Below are 27,998 nucleotides of genomic sequence, written 5' to 3'. Positions count from 1 at the left end.
TCTCATAAATAAATATTTTATAAATATATATATATATATATATATATATATATATATATATATATATATTGCTGTCCTATATTGAAATTTATTTCTATTTAACAGGCATGAAGGAAAATTGGTTAGAGAAGTTGTCGACGAAGTTATGATCAAGCTAAATGGAACCAAAAGGATTATGAGCTCGATAGACAATAATGAAGTTGGAACCAAAAAGCCAAAAGCAAAGGCGTGTGAAGTGTTCTTAAGCTTTAGGGGGAAGACACTCGCGAAGGCTTTACCAGTTATCTCTATACTATCCTTGTGGATGCAGGAATTCACGTGTTCATGGAAGATGATGAACTCCGTGTTGGTGAGCAGATTGGTTCGAAGCTTTTCGGCAGCATTATGCAATCGAAGATTGCAATCCCAATTATCTTAGAGGATTACGCTTCCAGCCAATGGTGCCTTCGCGAGCTGGTTTTGATGTTGGATTGCATGAAAAATGAAGGGCAAAAAGTGTTTCCCGTATTTTACAAAGTGGAAGTCCCGCATGTGCGAAATAGTGGAGGGAGATACAAGGTTGCTTTTGATAAGTGGAAAAAGAAGTTGGGTGAAAAAGTTGTGGAGGAATGGAAAGAAGCGCTTCGAGAAGTCTGTTCCTTGAGAGGATGGCAGTCAGAGAAAGATGAGAATGGGTACATTATTCTCCACCAAAACATTATTTAATTTCCCACAAATAGATCTTTCTTGAAAAATATATTAATTTAGCCATTCTATATTGAAATTGATTGTTATATGACAGGTATGAAGGAGCATTGGTAAAAACAATTGTCGAAGAAGTTAGGAGCGAGTTATATGGAACTTCTCAGCTAATAAAAGAGTTGATGGGAATTGACGAACGTGTGGAACAAATTACGAGCTGGATAGATGTTAAATTTAATGATACAAGGATTGTCGGAATTTGGGGAAATATTGGCGTCGGTAAAACAACTCTTGCGAGGGTCCTGTACAACAAGCTTTCTATTCATTTCAAACATCTTAGCTTTGTGGCAAATATTCGAGAAACATCTCTACACAAGGGTATTGAATGTCTGCAAAGGCAGCTCATTGACGATAAACTAAGGAGTCCAAACGACGTGTCTATCGACAAAATCAGTGTCATCAAGTCTCAATTTATGAATAAGAAAGTTCTTGTACTACTTGATGATATAGATGCCATTACTGATTTTAATGCTTTGATTGGAGACATTAGTTGGGTTAAAGCAGGAAGTATAGTCATCGTCACAACGAGAAACAAGAAATTTATCGATGAGGCTAAGGTGGACCATAAGTACGAAGTCAATAAGTTGACTCTGAATGAATCATTGATTTTATTTAGTAGACATGCATTTCAAAAGGATTATCCTATTAAAGGTTATGAGATTCTCTCTCATAGTATCGTATCCATAACAGCTGGACTTCCCTTGGCTCTTAAAGTTATAGGTTCTTGTTTATATGAACAGAGCAGAGGAGTATGGAATAATATATCAAAGAAATTAATGGAAGTGCCTCATCAGCAAGTACAAGAGATGTTGAGGATATGTTATGAAGAATTAGATGATATGGAGCAACAATTTTTTTGGATATAGCATGTTTTCTTATTGGATCATCTAAGCAGAGTCCTACTTATATGTGGGATGCCTGTGGTTTTTTCCCGAGAAATGGGATTGAAGTATTGAGTCGTATGTCTTTAATTGAGATTGACGAAGATGACAAGCTAAGGATGCATGATCAACTGAGAGATCTGGGACAGAAAATTGTTCATCTAGAAAATCCAAAGGAACCACAAGAGCGTAGCAGATTATGGAAATATGAAGAAGCAGCGTATGTGCTTGACAGCAACAAGGTAAGTGTTTTCCTCTACTCGTCTTACTCAATGAATGTGATTCCATTTTTCCTTTCTTGTTTGAGATTATAGTTAGTTTCGAATCCCCAAAACTAGCTGCTTCTACCAATAAAAGAGCTCGTACGATTAATTGTTGTTCTTGCCTGATTATAGGACATAACTGAGGATTGTGATTAGAACACTCTCCTTTTGGTAACTTCAATGCAAGAACAAAACTAAAAAAGCGTTATGTTTGAAAGAGCGCTTTCGGATAAAACCTGACAACTATAAATTATGGGGGGCCATGCTTTTCCCACATATTAGTTTCATGCAAATGTTTGGATTCTTCTTTTGATTTTTTGTGAGGTCTTTTCTTTCTTTATTTTCTTCTACTAAGTATTGACTTCTTTTGAGTTTGCTATGATAAAGGAGACCACCATGCTTTCCACAGAATTTGATAAGTATCCATGAGATCGAATATGGAATTCTGTTTACTCACTTGAAATTCATTTGTAATGATTACCTATCCTGGGTCATGTATTTTTCGAGTTGGATTAAATACAGATTAGGTCCCCCATCTATTCTTTCTTCGCTCAAAGTAGTCCTTCATTTTTCGCAGTTTGTGCAAATAATTCCTTTCTCGTCAATTGCTAGTTAACATCATCAAATTTACTCTTGTGGCTTTCGTATTCATTTATGATATATGCACCACTGTTAGTATAACCCTCTAAACATATACTATTTTCGTTCAATAGACATTTCATAATAGTGGATAATTTTATTTCTATGAATTTGCTAACAATTTTTGTTTCTTTTGTGACGATGGATAATTTTTATATTCCTGACAACATTTATTTGTTAAATATAGGCTATCAAGCTATAATAATTATTTCTGCATTTCTCAATTCTTAGTGAGTACCTTATTTAGCAAATATTTAGTTAATTTATATCATCATTTGTTAAATATATGCTATCATATTACATAATTTTTTATCAATCTGTTATCATCACTTTTGTAAAACGAAAAAAATATTTTCTCATAATGAGTATCGACACAACTTTTCAATGATAACAGCTATTACTTATCATACATTTCGTTATATTCATTATTCAAATATATGTATTGATGCAACAGAACTCTTTAAAAATGTACTTTTTTTTCTTCTATGACGGCTAATTTCATTATATTAATTTATTTCTAAAGCATGTTATATAATTTTTTTTATGATGATGGATATGTTTTTTTATTGATCTTTTAATATTCTGTATTTGTCAAATTTGAGTCCAATATGATATTGATCTTTTTGATATTATTATTTGGTAAAAAAATTATTTTAACGTTACTTATTGGTCACATGTGAGCCCATTGCACATAATAAATGAAATATCCAGAAATTATATATATATATAGTTTTGTACAACTAAAATTTAATATGTGTACAACTAAAAGGCATAGTTTTGTGGTAAGACCTCCGGATTAAAATAAGACATTAGAAGAAAAAAGTTGAAATTTTACAATAAACTGGATTGATAGAGCCATAAATATTTTACTTAGATATTTTAACACTCAAAAGCTTTTAAATCTCAAGATTTCGATCATCCATATTCTTAAAACTGTGGAAACAATAATGAAATTAAAATTGAGAAGAATCATGGGGAGAGAAAAAGTAAAATCCACTATAAAAATTCAATTATTACAAAAGGTGGTTAAAAAATCTAAGACTCTTTCCGTTTTAAATTTTTAAGGTAATAACTTGAGAAAAATAATATTTATATTGCTCTTAGGCCCTAACATTGGCCCAAACCCATAAATAATTCAAGACATCTCAACAAATCTCCATCTTGGCTTGAATTTTACATAAGTAACAAAATCTTCTCCTCCCACTAGAGTAAAACTCAGTTGCGGCAAATATTAACCAACTCCAAGCATCACAAATATTAACCAAATCCAAGTGATGCTTGAATTTGGCAGCGGGCAAGGGCTTTGTCAACATATCAACTAGATTGTTTTCTGTACCAATCTTAGCCATCGACAAGAATGTCTTGAATATAATAATTCCAAACATCGATGTGCTTTGTTCGCTCATGATATATTTGATCTTTAGTAAACTGTATTAACATTTTGACTATCACAATGGACAATAGTCACACCATAATCCACACTGAGCTCCTCAAATAAATCTCTTGACCATATGGCCTCTTTAATTGCTTTTGCAATAACTATATACCTTGCTTTTATAGTAGATAAAGCAATTGTATATTGTAAAGTAGCTTTCCAACTTATTGTACAACCTTCAATGGTAAAGATACACCCAATCAAAGACTTCCTTATATCAAGGTCACCAGCATAATCAGAATTAATATGTTTAGTATGACTGTCACTAGTTTTCCCAAACTCTAAACTAAAATCAGAAGTACCTTTCAAATATTTCAAAATCAACTTCACAGCTTGCCAATGAACTTTGCCCGGGCATGATAAATATCTACTTACTATGTTAACAGCATAAGAATACTTTCAATTTTTCTATTTTTTTTAAATGATTATCACATAAGTTTGAGGACCATGTATTCATATAATAACAATTATTAACAACGTTATATTAGAATATGATTATATACACAGAGATAGCTCTTATCACCTGTAATACTTAAATTTAAGCCAATGTAATTTTTTTAATTAAATATATATGAGAATGTTGTCCATCATCTCATAAATTACTCGAAAAAGTGACGGATCAAATTTTGTTAATGAGATTAATCTGCATAATATCAATAAGACGTGGATAAATTCAAAGCAATGTCTCACTCAAATATTTTTAAATTTAACTTTTGTTGTCATGTAAAGAAAAAAATTGTTTTGAATTTTATATGACGACGAGTTTTCATTATTAGTGTTAAAGTTAATATGGACGTAACTAAAAGCACTTATGACATATGGATGATTTGTTCAAGCATCACACAAGCACGCGCAAATGTCAAGAGCATCTTTAATTGACAAGTACCACATATAAACATTGAGATGCAAAATATAATGAAGTAGCAATATTACTGAAAAATATTATATCGATGCTTTTCAGCAAGCAAATTTTTGCACAAATGGAAATCTAATCAACAATATAGAACATTGATTAGAACTAAAAGAAAGTTATCTATGAAGTTATTGAAAAAACACTATAAATTTACAAGGAACTTTTGAAGGAAAAGTAAGTAGCGTCTCATCTGAAAGAATACAAGTTTGAAGGAGAAATTGTATCCTCCAAACATAACAATTGAGCTCTTTAAACATCCAATTTAGTCGATCTTCTTAGCCAATGTGTCTATTAGCAAGATCTCATCAATCTATGGGCAAATTGATCAAACATATCAATGACTGCTATTTCACAACGCATGAGAAGAGAACATCAACCATCTGCAGTGACGAAAAGAGGAGTACAAATTAATTATATAACGTTTGATCGATGATTGGTTTTTCTTTCAAGTACAAAGAAAATCACTCATAGAGGACAAACATGACAAAAAAGGAATGTAAACATGCGCGTACTTTTTGGATGACATTCTTGTTTCACTTAGCTATTACCATGGGGATTCTCTAATTTTGATGGATGCCTTGATGGCAAGTTTGATAGATACATTTAAATTGTAAGAGTTGTCTTGTTTTTCGTATTAAGGATATGAGTTAGAGTTGCATTGTTTCACATATCAAGGATAATAGATATACTTGGAGTAGTGTGTGCATGGAGAGAGACATTCCAATCTAATTTTTTTTTGAATTCAAAATGTGTAAATTGTGAAGGGCATAATTGGAAGAGAATAAGTCACGAAACACCCTCCTTAGCTTTACATTTTTATACAGATGAGATATTTAATATGCAATCAAAATCTACCGCTTCACAAAGTTGAAAGGGAGAAGCCTGCACGATAATAGTATATCAGTAAATGAAATCAGTATGTCTTTTCTTATATGCAGTTGGTCTTATGTCATCATTCAATCTTACTGTCTCCTCTGTTTCCTAATTGTAGGGCACTTGTAAGATTGAGGCCCTTCGTTTTGACGAATATGGCTACAAAAGAAGCTACAATGGTGAACAATTTAAAGAACTAGCCCACTTGAGGTACCTTCAAGTGTGTGGTGGGAATTTCATTGGAGATTTTCAAAATTTACTTCCTCAATTAAGATGGCTTCAATGGGAGCGTTGTCCCTCGAATTTCGAAGCGGCCAATTTTCATCCAAAAAAATTAGTCATGCTCAATCTATCGTGGAGTGAGATTTCAGAGGATTGGGGAGGATGGGATCCACTGAAGGTAAGATGAAGAAATGACATATCTCTTGTTAATAATCACATTTTGTCGAAGTCCCAATCGCACCAAGTTCTCCTTTCTTTCATTCAGAAAGGTTTAATATTCTTCATCAAATTAAGAATCTTCCTCTAAATACAAGAGGAACTTATAGGCATCTAAATATACCAGAAGCCTGTACACATACTAAAAAGAACTTTTAAGCTAAATTAATTAACATCTATTAAAAATATAATTATAGTATTTTGCCTATCATGATTTTTTTTAATCTAATTTTTTTTGGCTTCTAAGCTAATTTCTCCCAGGTAAAAGTATGACTTTTTAACAATTCTTGTTATATACCTATATCTATCTTCTTTAATGGCAAATGAAAAGTTACAACTATTTACCTATCGTTAACTTTTGTTTCTAATATAAATTATTCTAACTATTCAAATAGTATTTCATGTAAAAAGTAGTTAGAGCATTTGTAGAGGGCACTTTTATGAGGGTGAACTATATGTTATTTTTGTGAGTACTAGAGGGCACTTTTATGTCGATAACATTGTTTTTGTAATAGACATTTATGTGTTGGTGACATAGCCAAACACTACTACTTAAAAAACATTTAAATAAAACAAATGTGAAGTAGTGGAGCATCATAGCAATGGTAGCATAAGATAAGGGGTAGTGGAGCGTGGGTTTTTCCGAGGAAATTTAAAAGTCTAAAAGAACAAAGAGTAGTGGAAAATCTCATTGAGCTATCTCTTTCTTTCTTCGAGATGGCAACCCAGCTCAAAGTTCTCAACCTTACTTGGTTGTCTTTCTTTAAGAAGCACTCGACTTGTCTGCTTTCGAAAGCTTGGAGATTTTGATTCTTGAAGAATGTGAGAATCTGGAAATGATTCATCATTCTATCATGCTCATCAAGTCCCTTATCTCTTTGAATGTCAACGGTTGTAGGAGATTGGAGGAACTACCAATAGGAATAGGTAGAATGGAACAATTGAGGAGCTTCTCATAAATGATACGGCTATACGAGAGATTCCAATATCAAAAGGTGATTTGATGAAGCTGGAGATTTTATGTGCCTCATGGTGTCCACAACTTGCTCAACTTCCTGAATCCATAGGCTCACTTAAGTTGTTAACTCAGCTAGACCTATCTCATTCAGAGATTGATAAATTACCTGAATCCATGGACTCTCTTGAGTCGTTAACTCAGTTGGACCTATCTTATTCATATCTTGAAGAATTACCACACTCCATGGGCTCTCTTGGGTTGTTAACTCAATTGGACCTATCTCATTCAGGGATTAGAAAATTTCCAGAGTCCATGGGCTCCCTTGTGTCATTGATTCAGTTGGACTTGTCTTATTCAGGGATTGAAGAATTACCCGAACCAATTGGTTCTTTGAAGAAGCTCAAAACCCTCAATGCCTTTAATTGTGCATTGTTGGCCCACATACACAGCTCCATAGGCAATCTAATATTTTTGTCTCTCCTTGACCTAAGGAAATGCCATAAACTTGTTCAACTTCCAGACTCCATAGACTCCCTGGTGTCTCTACAACGCTTGTTATTACGAGGATGTCTCTTGTTGAAAGAGATTCCCGACTCAATCGGAAAGTTGGTATCATTGACTGAGCTAGACTTGAAATCTACATCAATTGTGGAATTACCTCAAAGCATTGAGAAACTGCAGAATTTGAGGATCTTGGACATTCGTGGAACCCACATAACAGAACTTCCAGGTACCATGTTGACTCCTAGAATATTTAAACATTGAATATTATAATACGTATGTTGGCTTGGCTTATGTCATAATTTCACGTCTAGGTAGCCTGTAAGATCTCCTGCTTTCTCTTCTTCGTCGAACATGTGGCTTTCAAGTGCAAACTCAGTAGGAAATAAATGTTGCGTACCGTGTATGTACTTGTTAGTGCGGCACCGATCTGTTGCTTCAACCGAGCATAATATTTTTCAGGTGGTTGGTGAATGAAATTGAGGTTGAGTTTACGCAAAGCCCGTACCAATGGTTCACAGATAAAGAGAAAGTCAATATCATACATTCATAAAAAAATTTAAATTAATATACTCGTTATAAATTTATCTTAAACTAATTTTTTAACCACCAAAAACCCTAAACTGGTATGCTTGTCAAAATTTACCATTCGTTAGTTTGTATTAGATTTACTATTAAATTGCTGAGTTAAATGATACTTGCAATTGACGGGTGTGCTAATTTAGGGTTTTACTCTCCGTTTTATCACATGTTTACTACTTGTGATTTTTCATATCATAAATGTATCAATTTTGAGTTTTTAGCGGTCAAAAAATTAATTTTGGATAAATTTATCATAGATTTATCAATTTGAGGTTTTTGGTGGTCAAAAAATTTGTTTAGAATAAATTTATCACAAATATGCTAGTTTGAAGTTTTTGGCTTAGGGTAAATTTGTTATATGTGAGCCATTTTGAGATTCTTCATAATATTAACCCTATTTTTAAAGCCATTAACTTTATTGACTATAATTTGAAAGTTGCATCTGCTTTGAAGTTGCATATTTGCTTTTTATGAAAAATGGGGTCAAATTCAAATATTTAAAGTGTATATTTTTGTAAAAAGGATTTTATGGACGAATGGCCCTTATTGATTAAGTTAGACATCCACGTGTAAATTTGTTGTCATTTTCAAAGCACTTTTTCTTTTTTCTTTTTTTTTCATATGGTGCACAATCAATAAATCCACTTATTAGGTGTGGGTTGGCTAACTGGTGCTCTGAGCAAGAACTTCCTAATAATAATCCTCGACTTGTCGCCTATGAAGCACGGACACGCTCGGGAACCTTCCGTGTCGTGTCGGACACGTGTTGGCGTGTCCGACACGCTCCGACACGCTCGGACACGCGGTCAACACGTGTCGGATTTTCCGACACGTGGTCAACTTTCTCGACACGCGAGTCGGAGCGTGTCTCGAGCAAGAGGCTGGGTTTCGGAGCGGATCTGCAAGCGTGAAGGGAGAGTGAATCGTTGGCGATGGAGGGTGAAGACGAGGCGAGGGAGAGGAAGCAAGGCTGCGGAGGCGAGGTGGCAGCAGTGAGGCCGCGACGGTGAGGCCGCGACGGTGAGAGAAGGCTGGAGGACGAGAGAACCAGGCGACCGAGATGGCCGCGACAAAGGACCGGAGACAAGGCTACGACCGCAAAAAAAGAGAGGACCAGAAGCAAGGGTGAGCAGCTGCAACGAGGTGACCAAGAGAGAGTAGGGATTGAGAGGAAGAGGATCGTGCAAATGGAGGAGGGAGCAGCCGTTTTCCGAGAGTTTTCAAGCTGCTCTTGAAGGGTTTCTAAAAGATAGAATGGGTGCCGTGCAAGGAGGATGAGCAGTGAACACGAAGGAGGAGGAGGCTACGATTTAGTTTTCCAAGGAGGGGGTGCCGTAAAGGAGGAGTCAAAGGGGGATGGGGCAGCTAGGTTTAGGTTTCCAAGGAGTGCAGAAAAAATTTAAAACTGAGGTACCGTGCATTTGGGTTTTCAAGGAAGAGCAGGAAAAATAAAAGTAAAATATGATGGTGCCAGAAGAGCCAAAAACAAATTAAAATGGGATGCTCGTCCTGGGCGGGATGTCCCTTTTTTCTTTTCATTTTTGGAGGGAGAGGGTGGAGGGTGATTTTATAAAAGAAAAAAAACGAATAATGTTGAATAATAATAAATTATGATCATCATGAAAAATTAATAATTTATTTAAATAAATTGACTCTATCCTTTATTTTTGAAATAATCATATGTATATATAAAAATATTTATTTAATATTTAACGTGTCGGAACGTGTCGGAATTCTCTACTTTTTTAGAAATGACGTGTCGCGTGTCGTGTCGTCGCGTGTCACGTGTCGCGTGTCGGTGCTACATAGCTTGTCGCCACATCATGTCCTGTTCACGATTCAGAAGCAAATGTTTCAAAAATTTTCTAACAAAGCCATTTCTCTCTAGTTTGGAAGCTATGTATTACCATTGTTGTTGATGTCTAGTCCAATCTTATGATCTCCATATTAACTCTAAATACTTCAAAACTCGTAAAGAATCTTTTGGTCAGCTAAGTCAATTTAATTTCCTCAAGTCATATCTCGATTTTTTGAGGTTTGGTTTGGTTTCAACTTTTGGGAAACCAAATCAAATTGCAAAATCTTATTGTATAAATTATTCATTTTGTCAATTAATTCTGCCATTTATATGTGAAGTAGCCTATCGAAATAGGTTTGATTTTTATTTTGTGTGAAATTTATGACTTGTTGTGAGTATAGAATTTGTTTTTTTTTTTTTTCAATGAAGTTACAATAGGTAAAGAGAAAAAGATGAAAGAAGAAACAACAACTAAACCGAATCAATCCCCAAAAAATGGTTTGGCTTGGTTAATTCTTGACTATGATACGATTTAATTGGTTTCATTTTTCGTCAAATTTTACTTATATAGTTTGGTTTGGTTTGACATTCAAACTACGCCAACTGTCCTGTGCTCATCTCCTAATAGTTATCAATAAGGAAATAAGGTTGTAAAAAATTTGCACAATTTTTTGCTTTTTAACACAGGCACGGTTTCGAGAAAATGTGAGAGGTCAAATATAATTAATGACAATATAAACCAAGTCATTAAGGCGAAGAAATGAAAATAAATACTCCATGGTGAATAGTGCATATATGACGGGGAAGCGCTCATGTGGACCATTTTTTGGGAGAATGAAGCAAATCCAACGTTTGCAAAGGAGATTTTTCTAATTATCCAGAATCTCACGTGTTATCATGAGAGGTGATTCTTCAGGAACATTTCGGTAGAGAATCTTATTTTATTTATCCAAAAGTTAAAAAATAGGTCAACGGATGTCGTCTACATAGTCAGAGCCATGTGACGAGCACGAAGAAGAAACTTGAAAGAAATTGGGCGCGTGAAAAGGTATATCGGCCTTATGACGGAAAACATAAAATAAAATAAAAAGAGAGTATGTCGGCCTGATAATGATGATGTGGTGGTAAGTGAGAGACTCTGCTGTTCTCGGAGGAGAGAGAGTGAAGGGAGAGAAAGAGGGATCGCTTGGATTTGTCACCCCCAATAATAAAATGAAATGGGGCCCACGGCAAAGAAAGAGAGCAAGCTCCAGCGCCAACTAATACTAAACAAACGGATTTGACATGACAATGAAAATATAATGTAATATCGGTAAAAAATTATCAAAATAAAATTTTAATTATAAACATTTTAATTTGATCAATTTAACAATAATTTTTTTAAAAATATATCAATTTCATTAGAAATTACTGACGTTGATATTAACAAAGTATCATGTAGGACGATCATTATTAATATAAATAAATCGGTCAGGATTGTAGTAGAAGAATCATTATAACTCTGACCAAGACCACAAAACTAAATGACTTCGTCTTAGAAGAATAATGAAAACTTCCCTAGAAATATTCATGATCACGAAAATTTAATGGAAGAATTGTTATTATGTTGTCTATGTGTATAAAGATATATCTAAAAATTAATTTCCAGATCACGATTTCTGTAAAAAGCTACACAAGAATATTTAGTGTTGAAATTATCGATTTATCTACCACATTATATTATATTTTTGCAAGACTATACATTTGCAATGATATGGTCTCGATAATAATTTGTAATTTACTTTTAGAACATATATTAAAAAACATACATCTTCAATCTGACGAACCTTTCAATGTTGAAGAATTATCACAACTAAAATTTTTAACAACATATTTACTAAACATGTATACACAAATTTCTTTAATGGAGAATCATCGGAGTTTATATTTTAGTGATCGGGTAACCTTACATTTACAATGGTTTTACAAATTTATGAGAGAACAATAGTGAGAAAAATGTGTAAATTGTGAAGGGCATAGTTGGAAGAGAATAAGTCACGAAACACCCTCCTTAGCCTTACATTTTTATACATATGAGATATTTAATTACGCAATCAAAATCTACCGCTTCGCAAAGTTGAAAGGGAGAAGCCTGCACAATAATAGTATATCAGTAAATGAAATAGTATATCTTTTCTTATATGCAGTTGGTCTCATGTCGTCATTCAAATCTTACGGTCTCCTATGTTTCCTAATTGTAGGGCACTTGTAAGATTGAGGCCCTTCGTCTTGACGAATATGGCTACAAAAGAAGCTACACAGGTGAACAATTTAAAGAACTAGCCCACTTGAGGTACCTTCAAGTGTGTGGTGTGAATTTCATTGGAGATTTTCAAATTTTACTTCCTCAACTAAGATGGCTTCATTGGGAGCGTTGTCTCTCGAATTTCGAAGCAGTTAATTTTCATCCAAAAAAATTAGTCGTGCTCAATCTATCGTGGAGTGAGATTTCAGATGATTGGGAAGGATGGGATCCACTGAAGGTAAGATGAAGAAAGGACATATCTCTTGTTAATAATCACATTTGGTTGAAGTCCCAATCGCACCAAGTTCTCCTTTCTTTCATTCAGAAAGGTTTAATATTCTTGCTCAAATTAAGAATCTTCCTCTAAATACAAGAGGAGCTTATAGGCATCTAAATATACCAGAAGCTTGTGCACCTTAACATCTTAAATTGATAATACCTTAACAACCAGTCATGCTTAATATTGGACATACTAGAAAGAACTTCTTAAACTATATTAATTAACATCTATTAAAAATATAATTACAGTATTTTGCCTATCGTGATTTTTTTTTTTTATCTAAATTGTTTTTGGCTTCTAGGCTAATTTCTCCCAGGTAAAAGTATGACTTTTTAACGATTCTTGTTATATATCTATATCTATCTTCTTTAATGGAAAATGAAAAGTTACGACTATTTACCTATCATTTGGTTACTATCACACAAATGCTCTAACTGCTTTTTACATGAAGTACTATTTGAATAGTTAGAATAATTTATATTAGAAACAAAAGTTAACGCTACTTCAAAATAAGTGCATTGCTTTATAATTAATTTTGTGAGGGTGAACTATATGTTATTTTTGTGAGTGCTAGAGGGCACTTTTATGTCCGTAACATTCTTTTTGTGATAGACATTTATGTGTCGGTGACATAGCCAAACACTACTACTTAAGAAATATTTAAATAAAACAAATGTGAAGTAGTGTAGCATCATAGCAATGGTAGCATAAGATAAGGAGTAGTGGAGCGTGGGTTTTTCTGAGGAATTTTAAAAAGTCTAAAAGAACAAAGAGTAGTGGAAAATCTCATTGAGGTATCTCTTTTTTTTCTGCAGATGACAACCCAGCTCAAAGTTCTCAACCTTACGGGTTGTCTTTCTTTGAGAAGCACTTTTGACTTGTCTGCTTTCGAAAGCTTGGAGATTTTGATTCTTGAAGAATGTGAGAATCTGGAAACGATTCATCATTCCATCATGCACATCAAGTCCCTTATCTCTTTTAATGTCAACGGTTGTAGGAGACTGGAGGAACTACCGATAGGAATAGGTAGAATGGAACAATTGAGGGAGCTTCTCATAAATGACACAGCTATACGAGAGATTCCAATATCAAAGGGTGATTTGATGAAGATGGAGATTTTATGTGCCTCATGGTGTCCACGACTTGCTCAACTTCCTGAATCCATGGGCTCACTTAAGTCGTTAACTCAACTAGACCTATCTCATTCAGAGATTGATAAATTACCTGAATCCATGGACTCCCTTAAGTCGTTAACTCAATTGGACCTATCTGATTCATATCTTGAAGAATTACCACACTCCATGGGCTCTCTTGGGTTGTTAACTCAATTGGACTTATCTCATTCAGGGATTAGAAATTTTCCAGAGTCCATGGTCTCCCTCATGTCATTGATTCAGTTGGACTTGTCTTATTAAGGAATTGAAGAATTACCTAAATCAATTGGTTCTTTGAAGAAGCTCGAAACCCTTAATGCCTTTAATTGTGCATTGTTGGCCCACATACACAGCTCCATAGGCAATCTAATATTGTCTCTCCTTGATCTAAGAAAATGCAATAAACTTGCTCAACTTCCAGACTCCAACTCTCTAATGTCTCTACAACACTTGTTATTATGAGGATGTCATTTGTTGAAAGAGATCACCGACTCGATCGAAAAGTTGATATCGTTGACTGAGCTGAACTTGAAGTCACGTCAATTGCGGAATTACCTCAAAGCATTGAGAAACTGTAGAATTTGAGGATCTTGGACATTCGTGGAACTCACATCACAGAACTTCCAGGTGTCACGTGACATCCTGAAATTCGACCCCGTTTCGATAAAGTGAAATGGGCATGTCGTCAACGTGCCTATGGTCCTTTTTCTATGAGCTGATCACTCATGAGTTAACTAACCTATTGAGTGAAGTCGTTAAGGGATGTATCTGCAGTAAAATCCCTAAAAGCTACTCAATCGGTCGGATTGGACTAAAATCGCATATGATCAATTCTAATCATGAAATTTAATTTGGTTTCGGGAATTGAATATTCGAGCGTGTCACAATTCATTTTTAGGATCATGTCTCATCTCTCTCTCTCTCCTTCCCTCTTTTCTCTTGTGCGATTTCCCCCTCCCCACCGACTTTGCCCGCCTGTCTCCCTCTTTGTTTTTCTTTTCTTTGACTGGTCAATCCTTATCTTCTCTCTCCTCTCTCCTTCTCTCTCGACACTCTCTCTCACTCTCGACTCTCTCTCTTGAGCGAGCAAAACCAGGAGCTGAAGAAGAGGAAGACCGGAGCAACTCGCCCGGCCGGAGCAGCGGCCGCCCGCCGTTCCGCCGTTCACGCGTGCACCGCCCCACCAAGCTGCCGTCCGTCCCTTCCCTCACGCCCCTTAGGCATCGCCGCCCTCCTTTTCTTCCTCTCTGCTCGTGCGAAGCTAGCGGACAGAAGCAGTAGCTCGCCGAGGACCGTCGCCACCCACCGCTCGCCGCCATCTCGCCGCCCGCCCCGCGCGTCCGCCGCTCGCCCCGCGCTCCGCCAGCCCCGTCCCCTCGAGCCCAGTCCTCCCCCGCGCGATCCAGCCTTTGTTCGACCTCTGTTCAGCCACCGTGAGCATCTAAGTAGGCCACCGGAGCCACCGTGCAGCCTCGCCGGACCGCCGCCTAGCTTCCCGACCCCTTGCCGCCCCCAACCCTCTCTCTTTCTCTCTGTTTTGCAGCCGAACCAGCAAACCCGCAAGTGGGTTTCCAGCCGGTTCGTGGGCCGTTTTGGGCCGTTTCCATGTCTCGAACCCAAGGCCCGCTTTGGAGTTTGTTGTTCCTCGCGTCACCGCCGTCGAATTGATCCGATTTGCGTGCGATTCTGGTGAGTAACCTCACTAATCCCTGATTAGTTAGCTAATTATGCTGAAGGGTAGTTTAGTTTTAATTAATTAGGTTGAGGTGGTTAGATTAGTATGGATTTGTGTTTATTAGTCAATTGTGATGCGAATTAGACAAATTAATTGTGCAATTAGCAAGTAAACATAGTCTACTATTTATTGAAAGTATCTCGGATTTTTCCCGACCTTTAGTGGGCTTCAATTTATCTTTTCAAGCCTAAGTGAAATTTTTGGTATTTAAATATTAATTTTCGGAATTAAATTAAATAATTATTTATTTTTCGAAAATTCAACTGGGATGGCCCGTGACCGGAATATTATGCTGATGACCGTGGTGAAGTCCGTTTATTTAATCGGGTTTTATTTTGAGCTAAATTAAAATTTTTAATATTTATTAATTATTTTTTAATTAATTATTTTTCAGAAATTAAGTTTGAGATGGCCGACGACCGAAATCTCGTGCTGATTGTCATGGTGCAATCTGTTTATTTAATTGAGCTTCAATTTGTATGGAATTGATTTAAATTGTGAATTTTATGATATATTCCTATTGAGTTGATTTGATTATTCGATTGAGAATTAATTGCGTATCGATAGTGGATTGGCGAACTATAGGAAAGGCATTGTTTCATAGTGGAATCATGGTAGAAAGTAAATCACCTGGAGAAGGGTACGTTGGCTCGGTGATTAAGTATTGGCATCTAAAAGGACACGTGGCTCGGTGATCTAATGCGTCACTTTGGTGAACTAGTACCTTAGAGAATGCACGTGGGTCCAACAATTGAGTATTGGCATCTAAAGGGCAAGTGGCTCGGTGATCTGATGCGTCACTTTGGTGAACTAGTGCCTTAGAGAATGCACGTGGGCCCAACGTTCCAGAATGGCATCTAAAAGGACACGTGGCTCAATGATTTGATGCGTCACTTTGGTGAACTAGTACCTTAGAGAATGCACGTGGGTCCAGTATTTGCGAATGACATCTAAAAGGGCATGTGGCTCGGTGACTTGATGTACCACCTTGGCGAAGAGGTCACCTTAGAGAATGCACGTGGGCCCAAGGTTTGAGGCACGTGGCTCGGAGACTTGGAATGTCATCTTGGAGAATGCACGTGGCCTAGCTTTTAGATATTCCTCAGTGGGGAATGATTTGTGTGACATGTAATCGACTGATTCGATTTGTTTAGAGTAAATGGGTGCCTATTATGAATTGTATTGACTTGCAGGTGGGATCTGAGGCCAAGGTAAGTCATCTGACCTGTGCATGTTTAGGCAGCCTATAGTATAATGGTTTACTAATTAGGCCTTAGTGGGGGTAGAACTCGCTGAGACGTAGTCTCGTTCCGGTTTGGGGAAAACATTTCAGGAACCCGATGAGGAGCTGAGGAGGAGGAATCTGAGAAGGAGATCTCTGAGGTGAAACCTGAGGAGAAGGATTTTTGGAAGAAGAAGATAATACCGAAAGGAATCTTGCGTACGACCTGGATGGACTGAGATTTCATCTTCTTTTTAGATCTCCATTTTGATGTGAATAGTTATGTAGTACTTTGGTTTGCGTTTTGTATAAAAGTTTGATTATAAGTTTCAATATGAAAAATATGGCCCTGCTTTTCTATCCCATCGATTTACTGTCTGGGGATTTATAACTGCTTCCGCATGTGCTTAATAAATGAAAGGGTCGGCGATACATAGTCCTAGGATATCGCATTATAAAATCAACCAAGGTAGAAGGATGTGTGCGTGCCCAAGGATCGGGGCGTGACATGCCACGTTGACTCCTAGAATATTTAAACATTGAATAATTTAATACGTATATTGGCTTGGCTTATGTCATAATTTCACGTCTAGGTAGCCTGTAAGATCTCCGTGCTTTCTCTTCTTTGTTGAACATGTGGTTTTCAAGTGCAAACTCAGTAGGGAAATAAATGTTGCCAACACTGTGTATGTACTGTTAGTGAGGAACCAGTTCTGTTGCTTCAACTGAGCATAATATTTTTCAAGTGGTTCACAGATAAAGAGAGTCAATTTCATACATTTATATCTCTCTTTTAATGGAGTGAAATTGGTCAGTTCTTTGATTTTGCTTGAATGGATTGCCAGACGGGGTGGGAAGGAATGTGATGTTGTATGCTCATTGTCCCGATCCGCTCGAGGGTGGTCGGCCAAGCAAGTTTTAGAAATCTTGCATTGAGATGAGCTGATAAATTACCAAGTCCATGTAAGGTTCCTCTCACGAGGTGATGCTCGTGCTTGATTTGAACTCTCCCAAATCCTACCAATCACGACACTAATTGAATCAATTAGTTATGAAAATTTTGCTCTTTCTATTGGAGTCGTCACTAACGTATTTAAGGCTGGTTAGAAGTTGACTGAAATGCAAGAGCTTGTTTTCCAAGAACTCAAGATTATAGGAACGGGAATTATTTATGTCTAACTTGATATATTTCTCTTTATTTCAAAAATGTTTTGAACATGCAATCTTGCTCATTTTCTTTTATTCCTAGGCACATTCATCTAAATGAGCAAGCATTGCAATTTTGCACAGGAACAATTAACATTCACGTAACCCCATAATCAGAACAAGATAAAAGTACTTAATAGTGGGATGCAGAAATGATAGGGCGTCGGACAAATTATATACACCGCCATATTATTAAACCCTAGGACATGACCCTATGAGCTAAACCCTAATCTAATCATGCATGCGATTCTATTGAAGTGATGCTATCATCCTAGAATAAATTAATGATGCCATATTAAGGGAGCGTTTGTTTAACAGACAATAAATGATTTAGAAAACATTTTCTAAAAAAAAATCGATTACAATGCTTATAAAATGAACGGACGACGTGTATGAAAATATTTAGATATAAATTGTTGTCGATAATAAAAATATTTTTTATTGACTAATTATTTCAAGTGATACAACTAATTATTTTAGGAAAATATTTTTCATATCATTCATTTTCTATAAAACAAATGCAGCCTAAGACAACAAACTAAATCCAACCCTAACATGCTATTCATTATCAAAACATGACCTCATTGTTTTTGTTATGCGATTCTAAAATAAAATATTACTAAGACTCCAATTGTTTCACGAATAACATTTTCTAGGAAAATATGTTCCTCATTTTCTGACGATTGATTTGCTTAAGAAAATGAGTCCATGAAAAATATTTTCATAGTCAACGAAAAATCTAGTCTTAATTTTTTTTTTGAAAAAATGATTTTTTTCTTTAAAAATTAGAAATATTTTTTAAAATATAACTACATATCAGTGCTTGGACTCAAAATTCTACCCAAGTCCATTGAGGTTAGGCCTCAACCCTTGGTGCTCATGCCCTATGCCCCATCACTCGAGCTCGGGTCATAAAGGCTATGCTTGAGTCCTCAACACTCCAGCTTTGGTCCTTGGCACTCAAGCTTAGGTTTATAAAGGCTATGCATAGGTACTCGATGCTTATGCTTGAATCTTCATTCTTATGAAAATATTTTAAAAATCAAAATTATATTATTTTTAATTTTTCTTTTCTTTCTTTTTCTTTTTCTTCTTCCTTGATTGGTTGACAACCACAACAACTGGTCATAGGTGAGCTTGAGCATCACTAGCCTATGGTGACCTCAGGCAAGCCTCAAACCTCGCCTAGCTCACTAGTCTAGGGCGAGCGACAAGCTAGCCATCAACTGTCACCGTCCCACCAAGGAAGAAGGAAGAAAGGAAAAAAAGAAAAGAAGAGAAAAGAAATAAAAAAAAAAATCAAATATAAAAATTATGATTTTTTTTTTTGGGAAAATATTCCATATCAAATGGTGGAAAATAATCTCTAACTCATTTTCAGGTTTTAGCTAAAAAACAAGAAAATATCGTAAATTTCCTAGGAAACATTTTTAAAAAATGTCAGATTTTCGGTGAAACAAATGAAGACTAAACATCATACAACATGCCTAAGATCACAACCTTAATATAGTGTCTACTTATGTCTTTTCAAATTATTATTGTTTATCATTTTTCAATTAAAACCAAGACCTAACATTACTTGAACTACCCTAAGACATGCCAAACACGCATTAACTCAGCATAACACACTGAAACACATTTGAAAAACAAGCACGGAAGATAGAAGTCATACTAAATAGGAATGACCATGCCAATCAAATACATTTTAACATGTAGATGACATCAAATGCATTAATCAAGATGACAATACTAATTAGACACCAATTCCGACCTAAACACGACCCCAATCCACCGAAACCGCTCAAGACCACCTCTAGACACCTCGAAGGATTTCAAACCGCTCCTCATCATACTCGAACCAACCATGGTTCACTGATTATACTCGAACCAACCGTGATTCTATCATCAAACCCGGATCAACCGTGATTCAAATATTTGAGGGCCAAGCCGAATGGTCCCCCAGAGGACCAATTGACCTGTTATTCAACACAGAACACATGCAAACCAATAATCTACTCCAAATCATGCTATGTGAAGAACACTTGAATGTAATTTATGTTTTTCTTTTAATCTTTTCAATATCATCATCATCATTATTCATAACCTAAGTATCAACTTTTAATTATTACACACCAAACACCACCTCAGCATGATCAACTCTCTGTTGCTCAAAATACACTATCATCACCAACATAAGTTTTAAAGGAAGACGCAAGGAAGTGTCTCCTTCCTGACACTAGGAACTCAACAACAAGAGTGGCGACCATTACAATGAGATTAGTGATTGTTTCGCCAGTTTTGGATCTTGCAGCAAAATATATTTCACCAAATGTTATATTTTGATTTTTATTAGGGGAGACTTAGGTTCCGTGCTAGTATTAGACAGAGAGAGTTAAATGCTAACTGTCACACCCCAAACCTCGAGCACACGCATATCCCTCATTGGTCGATCAAATTGCGACGTTCCCAGAATACGTCGCCGACCCATTTATTTTATACACATGCGGAAACGAACTTAAACAATCTCCAGACAACAAACAAACACATGGGATAGAAGAAACAAGATGGCCAATTAACACAAACATATTTTATAAACAAACTTTATATACAATCAGGCCAAACCTAAGGTTTATGTACAGGAGTCTAGCTCAAAAAGAGCTACTGAACCAACTAAACTCCGAACTCTTCAATCATGGGCTCTAGGTCCTCCACGACACCATTAGGGGTGTCGATATCCATAGGGTGCCCTATTTTCCACTCCCTGGTCTCGAAGGAAAGCCCGTCAAAACCCTATATGGGACCCTCCCGACCCTCATTAGGAAAGTTAATGAACCACATTCTGAATCGGTGAGGTACCAATTGAGGTAGGCCCTCTTCGACCCAGACCGTTGACTCAACTAACTCACGGGTCAGGTTAGTCCTGGGGATAGGGAAATAGGAGTACTGAAGTTCATCTCTTGCAAGACCCCATATCGTACATAACGCACCTCCATCTAAGGACCTGTAAAAATTTAAACCACGACGGGGTGAGACGATATCTCAGCGAGTCACACCCTAAACCTCGATTAGGATGATAATTTACCTAAAGGCAACCTAAACACACGTCATATAAGACTTACCTCACCTCAGCACCTTCCTGCACATTAGTATATCTCATATAATATATGCATACAGTAAATGCATTCAATAATTGGAACACTTCAATTCAGATATCAATCACTCACAGTAGTCCCGATTATAAGGCCAAATTGTTATGACACGTCATATTTCATGCTACACAATTTAGTCCCATAATCAAGTGTGGCTATTTCACTCACTCAAGCGTGTCCTAATTAATTACGACCCAGCGACTATAGCCAACTCAACAGTTGGTGGTCATCCGGCATAACTAGGCATCGTCCCGTTTTGTTGGGCACAGCAACGTCTACATCTAGACGGCATTCCCGAAGGAGCATCGGTCTAGCCTCCACTGCGACCGATGTCCGTTAACGTAGGGCATTCTATATAGGAGCATCGCCCTCGATTTTCATCGAGTAACGGGTTCTCATAGCGATCACACACACATCTATTCTCGGCCAAGGATATCGTGCTTTGCACTCAAATGCCTCAATTTCAAATAATGAACTTAGCCTATTTTCTTCATATTAAAAATATCCGATAAAATAATTGTGTGTGGACACACGATTAGATTGAACCATAAAACGTGATATACCCTCTTTTAAAAATTCCCCAATTTTATATAGTACTTAAAATATTTTTGGTGTCAAAACCCGACATCTAGCATTTTTCTAATTAAATACCAAAAATCCCTATTTTTGAAATAATAATAAAAAATCATCATTTAGCACTCAATTGCATAAATTGGCAATCAATTTAACAAATCAACACTTCCACGACGATCAACACTAAATTCTGACAACCGGCTATCGGTATAATTTACGCTAATTAATAAATAATTAAATAAATTGTAAAATAATTAAATTAAACCACTTAATTACATTAAATAACCTAACCGGGCTAAACTAATTGAACTAACTAATTAATCTAACAATTCTAACTAATTTAATCTAATAGGATCCACTAACTAACTAATTAAACTAACTAAGTAAACTAACTAAATAGTTGGCCTAACTAATTAAAGCTAACTAATCCCTATATATATATATATATATAGCCTAAACTAATCCTCTATAAGTGCAATTAACCTCTAATTAGAGCTTAGGAGGTTAACTCACTGGTTTAGCGTGAAAACCGGTTCACGGCGACGGCGACCAAAACCCGGGCCTATGGCAACACCAGAGGAGGCCAAGAAAGGGCTGAAAATAGCCAACAAGTCTCAGCCCAAGCTAGGATTTGTTGCTGAGTTGAGCTGGACCAAGGGGCTAGTGTGAGGAGGAACAACGGCTGACTGCTCGGGCTGGCTGCTAGTGCAAGGAGAGGGTTGGTGGCGAACAACCAAGCAGGTAGCAAACGGCGGCCTGGTCAAGCAACGGGGCGGTCAGGCGGTGACAGGCTAGCATAGGCGGTCAAGCAACGCGACGGGCGGCTAGAGATGGACTTGAGCAGTTGAGCTGACAGTGCTGGCCTGAGGCTAGCTTGGTCCTAGGTGTTTACAGTTTCAACAATGGAGGGAAATGGAGCTTTGAGGAAGAAGAAGAAGTTGAAATAGAAGTAGAAGCTGGTTTGCTAGGTGTGATGGTCGACCAAGGAGGAGAAGGGAGGGAGAGAGGGGGAACCAAAGGGGTACAAGAGGCCAATAAGTCTTGCTGCTGTCCAATGAGAGCAAATGGGGAAATATCATTCACTTGAGTGCAGCCACCAAAGTCTTCAGCCAACCCCTAAAGTCCAAGGGTCATCCACAAGCAATTTTTCTCTCCCAAAGCTTTACCAACAAGCCATCTTGAAGGCCAAAACAGACCCCCACCGCAACCCTACGAATTTCCCTTGCTTTTCATTAGAATCCTCACCAATTCAAGTCAAATTGGTGACCAAGAAATCCCCTGGAAGCTGCCCTACGAATTTCCACCATTTCTCCACAAATTAATTCAATTTGGTAGTCCAAAAATCCAATTAAAGAGGCCCCTCCGAATTTCTTCAATTTCCTCTTCAATTTCCCTCCAAACAACTTCAATTTAATGGCCAAAATTGCTGAGGAGGATGCCCACACCAATTTCCACAATTGTCTTCATGACCTAGTTCACTTTGAAGGCCAAAATGTCCCTCAATTTCCACCATCCAAATTTCCACCATTTGATTTGCCAAATTTTGATTTTCCACCAAAATCCCAGGCTTGCCGAAAATTATTCAAAGGATGAGACGATGTCCTAAAAATAAATCATGACATGCTTGAACTTTCAATTCCCAAATCCGAGTTCAATTTCGTGGTTAATTTTGATCGGACGCAATTTTAGCCTAACCTAAGCTATCGGGTAACTTTTAGGGATTTTATCGCATTTAACCCATGGTCAATAATTTTCAATCCATGTTTGTGCATCTTCGACTCATTGGCGACTCTCAGTTGTCGTAAAAATCTCAAGGTTTCAATTATGAGCACCGGGTATAGAATCGATAGAAAAATTGGTTTAGTACAATTTGTCATGAGTTTCGCAAACAGGTGGAGTCACCCACAATTTAAATATGTGCTTCTGTCAAATCGACCTATCTCCGATCTCTAATCAATTTTAACAGTGTCGTATTGACACTTGCCGATTAGCACGGTTGAGTAGTCGATTTTTGGTCGAATTCTCAAGTCTGTCGCGTTTATATCCCTTAATGGCTTCACTTAATAGATTAGTTATCTCGTAAGTGATCAACTCAGAGAAATAAATCATAGGCGCATCGATGAAAAGCTCATTTCATTTAATCGAAATAGGGTTGAAAATCAAGATGTTACACTAACGAAGATATATATTATATAGTTCCAACTCTTATAAAGTTGCTTGATAAGAGGTCAAAATCAATAATCAATGTCGAAATCCATTTAACAGTTTGATCCAAACTCACTTTAACATACTAATGAAAGCCCATTAAAATCAAAGTGGTTTGTACAATGTTGAAGCTAATTCGACAACGTTGGATATTAACAAAAGCACCTAGAAGGCACTACTTTCAATTGAGTTTGAAGACACGATGTTGAAACCTAATCAACAACGATGGACAGTGGAAATAATACTTAATAGACATTACACCTAGATGAATATGAGGATACAAAGTTGGAATCTAATCGACGACACTGGATGGTGGTAACAATACCAAGCAGACACTACTCTTAGATGGATATGAGGATGCAACATCATAATCTAATCGATGACACTGGACAGTAGGATAGCACTATAATCTAATCAATAGCACTACCCATGATATAGACACTCGCTGGAATTGAATTTACAACGGGAATCTAAAGCTATAGCTAAACTAGACTAAGCTAAGATAACTAAAGGATAAGATAAAGGAATTTTGTGTGTTGTTCGGGGGAGGCTTCTTAGTGGATTGCCTATGGTATTTATAGGTCAATTTGATAACATCAGTGGTTGGTTGCTTCCTCCTTAAAAGTCACTCCACGTTCTTTGTTGAATCGCCTTATCCATATTTTGTTGCTTTCTAACTTGTTCGATGATGTTCTTATGGCTTGTTCAACAAATATTAACCGTTCATTTGAATTTGGTGCCCTTTTAAGCACCAACCGTTCCTACCCAAATTTCGCCGTCAATTTCGTCTAAATGCAATGTCTTCAACAGCGTCTCTTGGCTTGGACATGTGGCAATCAACTACTTTATTATCAAATCATATATCTCTACTTGTAGATCCATTGAAATCTAGCCCGAAGGCTCATGAAATCCTTGGCCATCTTTCGTTTCCATGACCACTATGGGCTAGGCTGATTTAAATCACAGCCCGCATGTGTCAGCGAGGATGATTTCCAAGGTTTTTACCCCTCATGATCAACACGTGATGGTAAGGGTATTTTTGGGTGTCAACATACGCCCTCTTTTAAAAGAAATAAATTTTCCTTTTAAAAGAAATAAATTGGAAATTTATTTCTTTAAAGGAGAGACCTCATTCTATGCGCAATCCACTCCAGATGATCATCATACCTTTCTATGATATGACATATCCACAGTCGATAGAATCAACTGTTTCCGTTCTATTTTCAATTGTCGTCTTCTACTCCAAATAGAAGAATACATCCTACTGTCTATTTCTTTATGCTCATTTGTCTTCTTCCTTAAACCCTAAACCCTCTACATCCTACTCTCAAGTCTTCCATGGCAACCAAAGCTCCCACATTCATCCCTAAGTCCTTTATCTCAAAATTTGATGATCTTCGTCATACAGAAGAAGCTATCTATTGTCAAATTCAATTGTTGAGCACTGTAGAGGAGCATCTGGAATCACTGCTTCTTAGGCCTTGCCTCTTGGATCACAATCATGTTCCATCATTTCTTAAGCCCTGCTTTCCGATCAAGAGGAATGAGAAACTTCCCATACGTCATTCTTCTATTAAAGTTATCCGGAAATCTACCCCTACCAAATTTCGAAGTTTCCCTCTTTTTGAAGAAAAATTCCACTCTTGGTACTTACAATTAAAGCATGATTTGGGAACTTGACTATCATGGATGAATGTGGACATAGAGATGGCATTGGAGGCTAATATGCTGCCCCACAACTTAAATAGGGGGTTATTTGATTCTATTGTTTGCTTATAATCCCCATCGACCAATTGTTTCTTTTTCCCTTAGGGCCCATGTCCATAACCCTTTGGACATCTTTACTATCTCTGGGTTCATACCAAATGGTATTCCTGTAGAACAAATCGAAGATTTCGAGGACTTTTTGATTCCTGATAATGTCTTTGCTTATGGAACCTTCCTTGATCGGTATTACAAAACCTCTAGCCCCATTAGTGTTAAGGAGCAAACCTTTTTTTTTTTTTTTTTTGCTTTTTTGGCTTTCGAAATACGTATTCTTTAATCTAACCCTCAATGTCTCAAAAGATTGCCTTAAACTTGCTTCAAATATGGCGAGGGGAAAGAGATTAGTTCTTGGACCACTTGCTTTTGTAATCTTATATAGGAGCCTTAACCATGTTGCTCTTTCAATGATGTTTAAAGAGAGTAGAGTCTTATTTGGTCCGTTTTGGATTCACAAGCATGGATGACTCTCTATTTCCCCTTTCTATTCAATAAAGTTCCTCATGATCTTCTACATAATTCATCATCAAAACCCAAACAACCAAAACCCCTGTGCTTATGTTGTTGATTGCTTACCTTGTCTCCTTTGAAGGTTCCTAATGATACTTGTCCTTTTATTCATTACATTCGGGAGATCTTGAATTTCGATCATGCGCATATCAAACTCTTCCCTTATGAGGCCTCTGAGTTTTATTATCTTTTCTGCTTGGATACTCAGTATCTGGATGATTTCAACACTCTGGTTGTGTATATTTACCTCGGTGGATCTTCCAATACGGTTTTGTAAGGAAGGAATATTGTATCATGGATTCAAACCCCATTCTCCATAATACTACGCCAGAGAGTTTGGTCTCTGTTGAGGTGTATTGATGCCAATTGCATACTTTATGGAGTACCCTTTAATGAATAGGCAGAAGAACAACCCAAAGAAACACTATTCCTTTACTTGATGTTCTTAAATAGCTGCAACAATACGTGATCGGTTCTCTTCAGACTTTGATCCATTTCCAATTTCTCCAGGAGTTATATCCGAGTACACAAGCTAGTGGATTTCTTTCTCATTTGAGAGTTCATATGAGGATGCCATCAAGACTGTTTTCCACTAAATAAAGCAATATCTTCCGAAGCCGAAAAGTGACTTACAAGGGTAAAGTTGTGCTTGAATACCCTCTAGAACTTGATCCTCCAATCACATCGAAGGTACTTAGAATTAGCGTTTGATAAATTCCACAATACGAAGCAAGAGGAGTTGTCCGGAGAAGAAGACACCAACTAATTTGAGCATTTCATATGTGATGTGGTGGAGGCAGAGGAGCAAACTATAGCTGGTATTTTAGGGGTCTTCGTTTGAAAATTGCTGATGTTGTTCGATTACAGCCTTATTGAACTTTTAATTAGGGCTTCAAATTATCAATGAAGGTGCAAAAGCAACTCAAAGAGAAAAGAGAGTTTGAGTCAGGAGCCATCAACCAAAGAGGGTGTTGGAGAAAACTTTCATATTTGTTTTGAAATTGACAAAACGTTTCCATCAGTTTAGTCTGAAGACTTGAAGACTCTATCGTCAAAGTCTGAAAACCTCAAGTCTCAAGATTTAAAGTCTATCTTCATTGACAGTTTCCAGACCGACGAAGAAAAGTATTATCCGTTAAAGAAGACTTATCCAGATACGGGTATATTTTTAAGGATTTCATTCGTACGGTTGAAGAAGGTCTCACGGCTGGAGATTGCACCTCGAGATCTATTATTGGCTCTGAAATTAATTCGAGCATTTTAGACCCATTGATTGGCGAAGTATACTTGGAAAGTTCTACTTATGGAAACCTAAATCCTAATTGTATGGGCGAGCAGGATTGGTGGGCTATCATCATATTCCTTAAATAACTCAAGATCTTCCTAATTGATTATATCCAACGGGTTAATTGGAAGAACTTCTTTGGAAGGTGCCAACGGTTATTAAGGCATGGAGGAGTATATAAGGAAGACACTCCAGTTATTCAAGTGTGTGAAAAGATAGAGAAATTCAAAAGTCTGAAGCTCCTTGTTCTTTGCCATTTCATTTGTTGAGCTTAAAATTGTACTCAAAAGAGAGATTAGATACTTGTGAGATCTTGAGGAAGTGTAGCAAAATCTCTACACTGTGAAATCAAGGACGTGAGAATGTAAACTCTCTTTTGATTCTTAATGGAATTCAGCCAGTGGGCTGTCAATGCGGGAGAGTGGACATAGGTTTAGTTTAAGCCGAACCACTATAAACCTTGTGTTTTGATTCTCTATCCCCAAACTCTTTACTTTAAATCGCAGCTCTATATAACAGTTTATAGTTGTTCACGACTTCAGTTTATTATTCTTAGAAGTCAATTTGTTTTGATAAGATTTACAAAAACTTCTTTGATCACCTATTCAC

At 36.8% G+C, this 27,998-nt stretch overlaps 1 protein-coding gene across 2 annotated transcripts; it reads left to right on the top strand.

Annotated features, from left to right (window-relative positions):
* Window positions 1-109: 109 nt before the first annotated feature.
* LOC104420902 (disease resistance protein RUN1-like) lies at window positions 110-12,378 on the top strand. 2 transcript variants are annotated; one of them, XM_039308243.1, is made up of 4 exons: window positions 110-674; window positions 782-1,864; window positions 5,864-6,145; window positions 6,901-6,932. In XM_039308243.1, the coding sequence occupies exons 1-2, from the start codon at window positions 325-327 to the stop codon at window positions 1,605-1,607; spliced, it is 1,176 nt and encodes a 391-aa protein (XP_039164177.1). In that variant the 5' UTR covers window positions 110-324; the 3' UTR covers window positions 1,608-1,864; window positions 5,864-6,145; window positions 6,901-6,932. The 2 variants fall into 2 exon arrangements, with proteins under 2 accessions (XP_039164177.1, XP_039164178.1); XM_039308244.1 differs by lacking the exons at window positions 5,864-6,145; window positions 6,901-6,932 and adding an exon at window positions 12,263-12,378.
* Window positions 12,379-27,998: the final 15,620 nt, after the last annotated feature.

Source organism: Eucalyptus grandis, chromosome 3 (genome assembly GCF_016545825.1).
Source record: "Eucalyptus grandis isolate ANBG69807.140 chromosome 3, ASM1654582v1, whole genome shotgun sequence".
NCBI lineage: Eukaryota > Viridiplantae > Streptophyta > Magnoliopsida > Myrtales > Myrtaceae > Eucalyptus > Eucalyptus grandis.
The sequence above is the reverse complement of the archived record's forward strand: the minus strand, read 5'-3'. Positions and strand labels throughout refer to the sequence as shown.